At 39.2% G+C, this 12,912-nt stretch overlaps 1 protein-coding gene across 1 annotated transcript in view; it reads left to right on the top strand.

Moving 5' to 3' along the window:
- LOC119803889 (zinc finger protein 431-like) overlaps positions 1–12,912 on the top strand; it is a 48,686-nt gene that overhangs the window by 33,445 nt on the left and 2,329 nt on the right. The window contains exons 2-3 of the mRNA XM_038315352.1: positions 12,128–12,254; positions 12,633–12,693. Of these exons, the coding sequence (XP_038171280.1) occupies positions 12,128–12,254; positions 12,633–12,693 (188 nt within the window). The remainder of the gene's footprint in view (positions 1–12,127; positions 12,255–12,632; positions 12,694–12,912) is intronic.

Genomic DNA, 12,912 nt, shown 5'->3' with positions numbered 1-12,912 from the left:
ATGCTTGCCCCTTTCCATTTCCTGGCATGTCTGTGCTTTCTAGGTCTTGCTGTCCTCATGTTTGAGTCTTTGCTGCTTAGCTCATTGACAAGGCTAATACATTGTCTTTGGTTTTCTAAAACTTTTCATATATTAGCCTCAGCTGTCAACATGACAAAGACAAGGTTCATCTGAGAGCACATCAATTAAGCAGGTGCTTAGGTCAGAATGTGTGATCTCTGTCTGAAAGACATTGTGTTGATTGGCAATTGATGTTGGAAGATCTTCCACTGAGTTGGCAGTGTCTCTAAGCAAGTGGGCCTGGGCTGATTAAGAGAGCTAGCTGAGCACAAGACAGTGAGTGACAAGGCAAAAGAGAAAATTAGGCAACAATGGTTCTGCATGTTTTGTCTTCAGTGATTAACTTGCGTTTTGATCCTAAGCTCCCACAGTGGTGGACTCTGACTTAGGCATAACAACCAAATAAACCTGTTCATTTCCAGAGTTCCTTTTGGTTAGATAATTTAATAACAGCAACAGAGATGAAAGTAACAACAAAAATGGTACCTCAACGGGGATTTTGTTGCTGCAATGGACTTGGAAATATGGACTTTGGAAGAATTTTGAAGATATCGAGACTTTAGATGGCAAAAATCCAAAAGTCACGGAAAGCTCTGCACAGAGCATAACTGACTGTTCTTGTAGGACCTGAAAGCCTGGAATGTAGACTGTGCTGGCAGGCAGTGGAGGTCAAGGTCATAGAATTTTAGTGGGCAAAATGCCCTACAGGGAAACAAGGAGTTGACTTGGCCTGTCAGTCCTGAGAGATCTGTGTCTCAGGGTTTTCAGGTTAAGTCAATGGCTAATGGGGCACATTGTGACTTCCAGTTCCTGACAGATTGATGGACTCACTCAGGCAGAGGCATTCAGGCTAATTTGTGTTTCTCTTTAGAATCCCTCAGTAGTCAAGGAAGCTTGGAAGCTTTACAGGGCAACTGGTCTGAGACAATGAACTTGTATTCCCTGTATAGCTTACAATCTTCATGGCATCCGGGGATCTACAACTGTATTGAGCCCAGGAATTGCCATTAACTTCTGATTCTGACAAATATATAAAAATTCTGATTGCTCTCAATAAGCTCTCATGGCCTCATCTAGCTCTGGTCCCTCGAGCCCAACCAAGCCTGGCCTCATTCCTTGTGGCTCTATTAGGTGATATTGGTCAGGTAAGTAAGTACAGGTGCTTAGAAGACTTCATAAAAATTTTACTAGAGATTATTTTTGTGATTCTTTGGCCCCCTATCTTTCTTAATATTTCCATGTGCCATGAAGGTTGTTAAGGCAGAATTCAAAAGTAATAGACTGCTATCTTAGAAAAAATATTATTTCTGTTGGATAGTTATTACTGCTGACTCCTTTATGTCTACAGTGAAAAAGAAATAGAAAGGAATGAAAGAAAAGAAAGTATTAGGTAATTTCATTTGGCAGTCCAGTAGTGAAAAATAGGGATTTTCAAGGATTTATGCACCATTAAAGAGAAGACCCTTGCTCTGCACTGAAAGCCAAGCAATGTGCCCTACAGTGTAGAATGTATCAAGCTAATCTCTTAATTTATGGAAGGCAAATGAAACAAAATTCCTTATCTCAGGGCAACATCATACAGAACCTGCAGTAAATTTTGTTCAAGCTTAGTAGAATACCCCATATGGTCTGTCCAGCAGAATTCAGTTGGGGTTTCCTGGGAAGGGACACTGAGACTGAGGAAAATTTAGATCAAGAGAAATGAAGACAGAAACATAGGTTAGATCAGGAGGACTGAAGGCCACTACCAAACAACTCCGAGTTTATTTCTCAGACAGCATATATACTGTTTTCAAGTAAAGTTCAGTTTCTGAATCGTTAAAGTTTCCCTACAGTTGTCATTGATTGAGAAACAAAATCTTGAAACATTTCATCAGGTCTGTGTCTTATTGTAGACAATTTTTTTGTTTCCTTTGCAATGCAATGTAATTTATGCCAGGCCTTTTTTTGCTGAATATTAAGTTGAGCATATACGGCCATATCAAATTTCAACTGATGATCTAAATCTTTATAATCACCTTCTCCTGCTCTCATGTCAAACTTACTAGGTATTTTAAATTTTTTTTTATGGTTTATTTAACTTTATTTTATGTGCATTGGTGTGAAGGTGTCAGATCCCCTGCAACTGGATCTTCAGACAGTTGTGAGCTGCCACGTGGGTGCTGGGAATTGAACTTGGGTCCTCTGGAAGAGCAGTTAGTGCACCCAACTATTGAGCCATCTCTCCGGCCCCAGACAGGCATATTTTGAGCTTTGTTAATATTAGCTCTAAGTTCACATACTCATGGAATTATGATTCCACAATACATAATCTCCTCCAGACAAACAAGCCCTGGCCAATTTTTTCCAATCCACAGGAGGCAAAGCTTCAACTGCTATTGTCTACAGAACTGCTTGAATAAATAGTTTTTGGCCCAATTTGAGAACCAGCATTTTTTAATTCTTTAAGTTGTGTAAAAGGTAAAGACGTGTGAACTCTCAGAACATTTCCTTGAGCATCCTGATGTTCTATAACTGGAAATAAATTAGATCCTTGAATGACTTCTTTCGTGGCTCCTCTCTTAATACTTCCATATAATGGGCTCATAGTCAAAGTCTGTTAAGAATTTGCAGGCTTCTGGACCATAGACATCATAGGACATTTCTTTAATATTATAATCCTCAGGAGAATCTAAATCTGTCTTCTCTCTGGGGGAAGGCAAGGGAGTGCTCCTTTTTAAGCTTATCGATGAACTCCTTTGTGAGATCCCTCATGAGTTTTTTTTTTTTTTCCAGGAAGAAATATGGACTTCTTCCAGTTTTTTATTTAAAGAATCCATCAGATTCCTCAGCCCCTTAGTCTCTGACTGTTTTTCAACTGTCTTAGATTATTTACATGACTATTCTTCAACATTCATAGATACTGTGGGAAATCTGAATCAGGACATTTAGAAGTCCCTTTTTTTGATTTCACCTCATTATCAGGAACCTCTCTTTTAAATTTTACCTCATCATCAGTATCTGATGTGACATCATCAGACGACTTTTCAGAAGCATTTGCATTAAACAGTTCCTTCATTGAAACAGAAAGCTTAGTTATACTTTTACTTCAGTTTGGGTGCAATTTCTGTCTGAATAAGCTGTCATGAATAAGTGTCAAGAGGCTGAAAATAGCCACTGAAATGTTCTCTGGACCATGGACATCATAATATTGCTGTACTTTAACTCCAATACACCTCCTCATATCTGCATTAAAGGTTCTCTGCTCAGGAAACCAAGGACAAATTCTTTCAATAAATTCCAAAAATGTATACAGTTGCTGACTTAGCACCTATGGGTTTTAAAATATACCTAAATAATGTAGAAACAGCTATTTGCTGTTTTTTTGTCTCATAATTACTTTTTACATTTATATAAAAGTTACTTCTTATTCAAGTTACTTCTTTCCTTATTTTACACATACACAGCAGTTACTAAATTATTTTTTCATGCTGCATAGCTAACCTCTTTTGTCTTGTATGTACACTCCTGTGTTTACTTTCTGTAACCCCGCTGGCAGGGTTAGCTATTCAGAGTCCTCTGAAGGGGCGCTACCTGGAAGAACATGGGCTGTTCTATTTGTCAAGGTCTCGTTTATTTGGGTGAAGATTACAGCTTATATAGTCCTTGAATGGGGTGGGGGTGGGAGGGAACTTTTGCCTGGATAGCGAAGGTCATCAGTCAGCACCCCTGGTGTAAGCCGAAACATGTGATTCCATTAACATTTTTCAAGATAGTTGGAATAATGGGCGGTTGGATAGTTGGGATGTGGGCGGGTTCTCCACACACAGCCTTAGGGCAATGACCTCTGCTATCCTTTAGGACAATGATCCCTGACAACTTTCCTTTGTATTTACAGCAATGGCTCCCTGAGAAAACTCACTGCAATGCCTCCCTTTAACTGAGTACTGAGTACACTCTTTCATCCTGAGGTGGCCTTGTGTTGTTCCTCCCACCCTCCTTGCACTTCCCAGCATTTGGTGCCAGTCTCTTGAAGCCCACTTCATGGAATTTTCCTAGCAATTCCCTGTGAGTGGATACTGAGACTGAGAAAAAGTTAGGTTAAGAGAAATGAAGACAGAAATAGGATAGACTGGGAGGACTGAAGGCCAATACCGAACAGCCCTGAGTGTATTTCTGAGCCAGTATATATACTAAATACAGTCAATAGGCAGAACAAAGAGCAATTAAGTCAGGTAACCATTTTTCTGCACTGTCTTTGGAATACAGTTCAAAGAGGTGCATTATCTTATTCAGCTAAGCAGCTTCTAATCTCTAAGGATGACTTGCTATTGCTGGCTTACACCAGCCCAAATCTTATTTTAAAATCTGTGCTCTTTGAACTGGGCAAAATGTTTTTTCTATGGGCTAACACAGACATTACTCATAGCCCTCAAAGTTACTGGAAAATGCAGAGCAGGCAAGCTTGAACTCAAATGACTTCTTTAAGACAGAAAGGACTCTAAATAGAAGCTGAGTTATATGTGGACTCCCACATTGGTCTCAGGACTTCATAGAACTAAGAACTAGTGGCTGGCTGCTCTGCTTCTCTGATCTTTTAGCTTTCACCCTAATATCTGACTCCAGGTTTTATGAATGAGACCAATTAGAATTTGCGCTGTAACTACTAATTCTAAAATAAGTCTTCTTCTTACTTCCCATCCATTCATTTGTGTTTAAGTTTCTGTCAAGTAAGTTAAAATTAAGTTTTTGAATTCTGCACATACTGCACATATTTTTCACTTTTAACCTTTGAACTTTACTACATATAACATTTTCTTTATCTGTTCTTTGATTGAGGAACATCTAGGTTGTATCCAGGTTTGGGCTTTTACTAATAATGCTGCTATGAACATAGTTGAACAAATATTCGTGTAGAATTATTTGGTTGTGCATCTTTTATGTATATGCCCAAGAGTTGTATTTCTTTGTCCTGAGGTAGGTTGATTCCCAATTATCTGATAAACTGCAATAATTTCCAGAGTGTTTGTACAAGTTTGCATTCCCACTAGCAATGGATGAGTGTTCCCCTTTCTCAACATGCTGTCCAGCCTCAGCAATCATTGATGTTTGTGATCTAAGCCATTCTGACTGGTGTGAGATGGTATTGCAGAGTCATTTTGATTTGCAGGGTGTGGTGCAGTAGGATTGCTGGAATCTGGTGGTGACACATTGCTCTGTCTGTTGCTGATTGTGTTCTTTCCTTTTGTCCAAGAATTTGGGCTGTGATTGTGGTTCAAGTGTCAATCTCTCAGATTGTCTTTGTTGGGTGGGTGTTTGCTTCCCTGATTTCTGTTTGATCTCTGGTAGTCTAGTCTGTGTGGCATATGGTTGAACTGAATTTTTTTTTATCTTTTGGCACTTTATTTTTTAAAATAAGAAAACAAACTATCTCTTTCCTTTATACATACCAATCAAAGTTGCTTTTCTCTCTCTTCCACTCATTGTCTCCACAAACCCTCCCACCCTGCTATCCAATTTTCAGGGAGGGTAAGGCACACTGCTTTGGGGAAATTCCACAGCCTTCCCTACTGTAACTAGCCTGAGCAAGGTATCATCCAAAGAGACTAGGTTCCCAAAAAGCCAGTACATGCAGTACACCAATTTTGGGACCGAAAGTATTGCAGTATGTGTAGCCTTTATTATAGAGTAGAGTATGAGCCTAAGGAGGTTAGGACTGCAAACGGAAAAGGGGGGGGGGGGCTTGGGGAAAGTGTTGAGGGTGTAAGGAAGATTTGGGGAGGTCTGTGGTCTGGTGGCTTACATGGAATTCTGGCAGGTAGTTTGTCCTATGAGCCAGGGGTTTCTACCCAAGTTGGAAGCTACAATACAGATATGATGAGGGAAGTGGGTTTTTGGTTTAGTATTGAGAGTTTTTGAAAGAATGGAGGAAGTCTATGTGAATTTTTGATGGTTGCCATGGCCTCTGGTCCAGCATGTGGTCTTTTCCTCAGTTTATCTACTTATTCTTCTTGTGGTGTGTCCTGTACTTGAGCAGAGGCTTTCCACCCAATGTGTAGGTTGTGGTAACTGTAGGGTTGGCTGGGGATTGTGTCTGGGAATGTAGTGAGTGTGTTAGTTCATAGACTGGTGAACTGCCTACCTGTTCTTCTGTCTGGGATGATGTACACATGAGCAAGGATTTTCTGCTTGAAATTGGGGTTGAAGCACAACTATATTCCATTTTCTGAATGGGAGTTTATACTATGCCATTGCCTGTTGGAAATCCTTAATTCGTTACTTGTAATTTCAAGATGTGTGAGACAAGAGGTTGGCTTGAATGGCAGAAGAGTTTTTAGAGATTTGTGCTATATGGGTTATTACACATTATGAAGATCAAAAATCTCAGACTAAATGTATTTCACATTTTATTTTTCTCTTTTATTTATTCTTTTCTCATACAATACATGTTGACTGCAGCTTGCACTTCTTCCACTCCTTCCAGTTCCCCCCAATCCTCATTCCCCCAGGTCCATTGCTCCTCTTTCATCTGTCATAAAATAGAAGGCCTCTAAGGGATATCAAAGATACCCTTCATAAAAAGGTTCAAGAAACCTAGGTTAACTTTCTTATCAAAACTGGACAAAGCAAACAAATAGGAAGGAAAAGGTCACAAAAATTGGCAAGAGTAAGAGACCAGGAGTTCTACAGTTAGTAATCACACAAACACCCCAAGCTAACAACCAAAGCATGCATGCACAGGGCATACACAGAGCTGTTCATGTGCCATGACTGTCACTTCATTTTGTCTGAGACCCTATGAGACTTGTTTTGTTGATTTTGTAGCTTTGGTTTTCATGGGTTTCCCAACCCCTCCAAGATCCTACATGTTTTATTTACCCCTTCCTTCCACAGGATTCCAAGAACTCAAGGTAATGTTTGGGTAGGGATCTCTGCATTTGCAACCATCAGCTGCTGGAAGAATTCTCTCTGGTGACATTTGTGCTGGGAATCAATCTATGGTTTTAGATATGAATCATTTAATTTTTTTCTTGTTTAGTTGCATTTGGTTCTACCCTTATTGTGGAAGCTATCAATTTCTGGTTCTTGGCCATCCTGGCAGTATCAGACATTGGCGTCCTCTCATAGCTTGGACTAAAAGTTAGACCAGTCATTGGTTGGTCACTTCACAAACTCTGGGGCACCTTTTCCCCAGTGTATCTTGCTAGCAGAACAAGTGTAGTTCTAAGTTTAGTGACTGACTTTGTGTCCCAATCCTACCATTGGGAGCCTTCTGTATTTACAGAATGAGGCTGATTCAGCCTCTGTATTCCTCACTACTAGGAATCTGCAATAGTGTCTTTCTTGTAGTTTGGGAAGTTTGCAGTGCACTGTTTCCACATATCCTGCTTTGTTATTCTTGTCATCTCTACTTCCTATTCTTCAAATATCCCTTGATTACTTGATCTTTCCTGTTCCCATCTCCACCTGCCTCTAGTGCACTCACAAAATTATCCAATTTTGTCTTCCCAGAGAAATCCATGCATGTCCCCTAGATCCATTCTTGTTACTTAGGTTTTCTGCATCTATGGCTTGCCCTGTGATTGACTGTGATTACTATGGTTGTACTTTATTTAACTGCTCATATCCACTTATAACTGAGTATACCATGTTGGTTTATGTGCTTCTGGCTTGTCTCACTCAGGATAAAAAACAGTCATGCAACAAGACAGCAACCACATAATTCAAATATGGTAGGGTATATCTCTAAATGGAATTCTCAGTAGCGGAATCTAAAATAGATGAGACACATTTAAAAATATGTTCAGTATCATTAGCCATCAGGAGATTTCTTCATAAACCTGACAGAAAGGATCAGTCCAACAACACAAGTGACAGCTAAGGCTCCAAGGATGTGGAACAAGGGGTCTCATTGCTCTTGCAGTGCAAACTTGTCCAGCCACTGTGGAAATCAGTATGCAATCCTCAGGACATTGGGAGTCAATCTACCCCAAGACCCAGGTGTACCACACTGTGCATATTCCCAAAACATGGTCTTCCATCCTACCACAGGGACCCTTGCTCGACTCTGCTCATAATAGCCAGAAACTGCTGTGTCTGTGAGAGATTGTGTTGACTGGTGATTGATGTAGGAAGCCCCTAAGAAGGTGGACCTGTGCTGGGATATGGAGCATTCTGAGCATGAGGTAGAGACTAGGCAAGACAGAAAGCCTGTAAACAGTCTTTGCAAATGAGTTTTGCCTTTAATTGTTAGCTTGCAGTTTTTCCTACATTTCCAAAATGATTAGTGTGATTTGACACAATCAATGAAATAGTCCCATTTACTGCCTGAGATGCTTTCAGTTTGAGGATTTTATCAGCAATAGCATAAAAGCAGGCAGCACAATTACAACACAAAAGTTGATTATGTTTGTCAGTAGAATATAGGAATGATGACTTTTGCCAGAATGTGAAAGATATCAAGATTTTTTTCTTTTGTTAATTTTTTTCATTCAATTATTTACACTTCCTTCCCTCCTCCCAATCCCCTCCTGCTCCCCAAAACCCTCTCCTCCCTCTTCCACCCTGCTGGAGAGAGGGCAGGAAACCCTACCCTGTGGGAAGTCCAAGGCCTAGGGACCTGTGCATCCATATAGAGTAGGGTCCCAAAAAGCCAGAACATGTGGTAAAAACAAGTCCTAGTGCCTTTATCAATGGCTTCTCAGTCAGCTCCCATTATCAGCCACAATCAGAGAATTCGGTTTGATCACATGCTCATTTGGACCCGGTCCAGCTGGATTTGGATTTGAGCTCCCATTAGAACAGAAACTGTGGAATATATACGTACTTGAGTACTACTCAAAGATAAAAAACAATGACATCTTGAATTTTGCATGCAAATGGGTGGAAATGAAAACACTATCCTGAGTAAGATAACCCAGACCCAAAAGGATGAATATGGTATATACTCACTCATTTGTGGACTCTAGCCATAAACCAAGGTCATTAAGCCTATTGTTCACAAGCCCAGAGAAGCCAAATAACAAGGTGAACCCAAAGAAAAACATTTATAGATCCTCCTGGAAACTGGAAGCAAACAAGATTGCATGGCAAAAGTTGTGAGCATGGGAGTGGGGTTAGGGGTGGGGGTGAGGTTAGGGGGAAGGGGAGAGGGGGAGAGGGAAGGGAGAAGGGAAGGACTGCCAAGAGCTTTGGGGGAGGTGGAGGGTGGAGATGGAGGAAGGATAGATATAGGAGTATATATAGGATATATACAGTTCATGTAGAACTGTAGGATTAGTGATATAAGGGATTTACCAATGCTTAGGAAATAGTTAAATCTCATAAAGTAGAATGGAGCTCAGAAAAGACTGCATCTAAACACTCAAAAGATAAGAATATGTTAATCAGGGCTGTTTAGAGCTAACAGCAGTGTCCCTGAGTTATTGACCAAACTGTTGAAATTAATATACTCAGTGTGATTATTCAGTTGTAGGTGGCCTGAAATTGAAAGTGCAATGTTATTTACAGTGGGGTGGGTAGTTTTTGGTGTCCAATGGATTATGTATTATTAAAATGGGAGGGAAATAGAACCCACAGCATTCATTCTGAGGATTCATGGAGACAGGTCTTTCCCATTTGTGTTCAAGAATTCTATTGAGGTAAAAGAGCTTCGTAGTGATTGGCTCCTTTATTTCTCTGATCTTTCTCAATATCTGACTATGGCTTTTTATTATTGAGAACAATTGGAATTTTGCTACAGTGATATGTAAAATAAATTTCATTAACTTCCAAAAAGCCAACAAAACTTTCTTGTTCATATTGTTTTTTAGAGTCTAACATCATTATTAACCCATCCTTTAAAAGCTTTTTTTTAACCTGTGAAGATATCTTTCTTTATTAAAGGTGAAATTGAGACAACTATTATTACTGAATTATTTAGATATCTGATAAAAAACACACCCTAAAATCTGATTGGAAGATCTTTGGTAACACCAATGATCGACTCTGCTTCTAATTTTATATCTTCAGGTTTAGCAAATAAAGCATACACACATACCTCTAAAAATCACTTTAGTTGAGATGATACTAGAATAAGATACTTCCATTTAGCAAGTGATGTTGAATTTCATTCAGTATGTTTATTCAGTTGCATTGATTTATTTTTATTTTATGTGCATTTGTGTTACATGTGCATGTATGTCTGTGTGATGGTGTCATGTCCCCTAGAACTGGAGCTAAACACAGTTGTGAGGTTCCATGTGGGTGCTGACAAGTGACCTTGGGTCCCTAGAGGAACAGTCAGTATTCTTAGCCCCAGTGTCTTCTCTTCAGCCCCATCAATCAACTACAATTCTAAATGTGGCTTTAGAAATGGGGACAGAGTTTACTTTATCATTCCTTTGTGGTTGGAGCTCTAATGGTGGCATTTCCCTTTTAAGCATCAATTTGCTTAATTTAAAATTTTAATAGACTTGAACAAATGACTGCAAGATTAAATTAATAGCTTTCCACTAACAAGTACCAATTACCTTGATCAAAACAATTAACCAAATCTTGTCTTGGATCTAATGGTTCTTTTTAATAAATAAATTTTTCATCAGAAATAACACTCAACACTATGCTTCAGGGTTTCCTGTATTCTTTAACTTATTGCAATACAAAAGGTTATTTTCTGTAAATGTATATAATGTGGTATTGAAGTATTTGCTAAATGTGTTCAGATGTGTAGTAAGAGTATAAATTGAAAAACTAGGAACTAGCTAAATAGAAATTGAACTGACTGAAAATCCCAGTATATTAGTCATGATTAATTTTAAATTTGTGGAGGTTATCAACGGCTTCTCATGTTTTGGGTAGCAGTCCACTGCTATGCTGTAATGTGGAAGAGTAGAATTAGTGATATATAGAGTCTATCCAATGCTGAGGAAATAGGTAAGTCTTACAAAGTCGAATTTAGCTGAGGGACAGCTGTGTCTAAAACACCCAACATTTAAGTATATGCTAATCAGTCGTGGTAGAGATTAGGATGCTTGGGTATGCATTGTTCACCAGGATTTTGCAGATCTTTGTCTCCAAACCATTACAAAGAAGCCATCACCCCAGCACTCGGGAGGCAGAGGCAGGCGGATCTCTGTGAATTCGAGACCAGCCTGGTCTACAAGAGCTAGTTCCAGGACAGGCTCCAAAGCCACAGAGAAACCCTGTCTCGAAAAACCAAAAAAAAAAAAAAAAAAAAAAAAAAAAAAAAAGAAGCCATCACCGATTTAAAACCAGTCACTAGGCCCTTCTGCATATCAAAAGAGGCCTCTAACAAGCTGCTCAAGGAGGCATTACAGGGTCACAAACAACCTTAAGGCCTAGTGTGCCATAAAGTTCCTGTTTTCTTTTTGAATAAAGAATAGTTCTTCCAGATGGGCAATATGACATCAGGTGACAAAGTAAAATAGGGTTGTGGTAGGAACTAGCGTGATCAAATGACTTGCATTGAGGCTTTCATTCAGCATCTTAGGCAGGGAGAAAGAACATTTTGGGAGCATTCCCCAAGGGGCCAATGTATTAATTATAAAACACAGCTCCTTCTCTAAAAGCAGGAATGTGTTTGTAACAGCTGTAATGGTCGGGGCTAAATCTTCCCACCATATTGAGCTATGGTTGTCAGCCCCAAGGCCCCTCTGCACTTAGTAAAGTTCTTGAGATACCCTGTGTTCCCCTTGTGTAGAATTTAACTCAGAGACAAATACTCTGTTTACTGAGTGTTATGGTTAAAGGCACAATGTACCAATACACTCAGTGTGCTCATATTACTTTTTTTGTGTGTGGTCTGTAACACTTCATATAATTTTCTCATGCATACTATATACTGTTGATCTTTTTTGTTGTCTCTTCCTCTCAATAGACATTGCTCTTATGAGGTGGTATCTCATGCAAAGGGTACAGAAATGACAGAGTTGACTCTGCTTTTCAATTTCCCTCTAAAGTGACTGTCTATGTCATGGAATAAGAGTAAGGAACAGCAGAATCATATGTCTATACTCTGAAAGAAGTATGCAGTTCCAACTTTGTCACTGTCGTGCTTTCCATTTTACACATGTGTGGTATATTTTAGAAGGCAGTGACCTATGATGATGTGTATATCAACTTCACTCGGGAAGAGTGGGATTTGCTGAATCCTTCCCAGAAGAATCTCTATAAAGATGTAATGCTGGAGACCTTCAGGAACCTCATTTCTATAGGTAAAAATGAATTTCCTTCATGTTTCAAAATATGAAAACAACTTTTCCTTGGTTAAGGATGTTGTTCTGCAATTTGATTTAGAAAGAATGAGGTGAATACAGCAGTCATAGTTCTTAGGTGCATTTAAGAATATAAGCTAAATGTTGCACATTGTTAAATAATATAACACATAGGGGGCTGGAGAGATGGCTCAGAGGTTAAGAGCATTGCCTGCTCTTCCAAAGTTCAATTCCCAGCAACCACATGGTGGCTCACAACCATCTATAATGAGGTCTGGTGCCCTCTTCTGGCCTTCAGACAAACACACAGACAGAATATTGTATACATAATACATAAATAAAAAAGAATATAACATATATTCTGGTCCTGTATTTTAGGATACATTGGGGAAGACCACAACACTGAAGAACATTGGCAATCTTCTAGAAGACATGCAAGGTAATTTTCATTTGAAAGTTGATAACACTGTGCCTCTGATGAGATTGCACTTTTTCCTAGAAATTTTAAATAGAAGCAACAATGCAAATAAGCACAGCTTTAAGTGCACAGATGGTTATTAAATCCTCACAAATCCATATACCTCAATTTCATGTATGTGAATTATTCTTCCTTTCCTATGTGTATCATACACTACCCTTGATATAAGCTTATGAGCAT

Source organism: Arvicola amphibius, chromosome 18 (genome assembly GCF_903992535.2).
Source record: "Arvicola amphibius chromosome 18, mArvAmp1.2, whole genome shotgun sequence".
In the NCBI taxonomy this organism is placed as follows: Eukaryota; Metazoa; Chordata; class Mammalia; order Rodentia; family Cricetidae; genus Arvicola; species Arvicola amphibius.
Note: the sequence above shows the minus strand (reverse complement) of the source record. Positions and strands in the feature narration are given on the sequence as shown.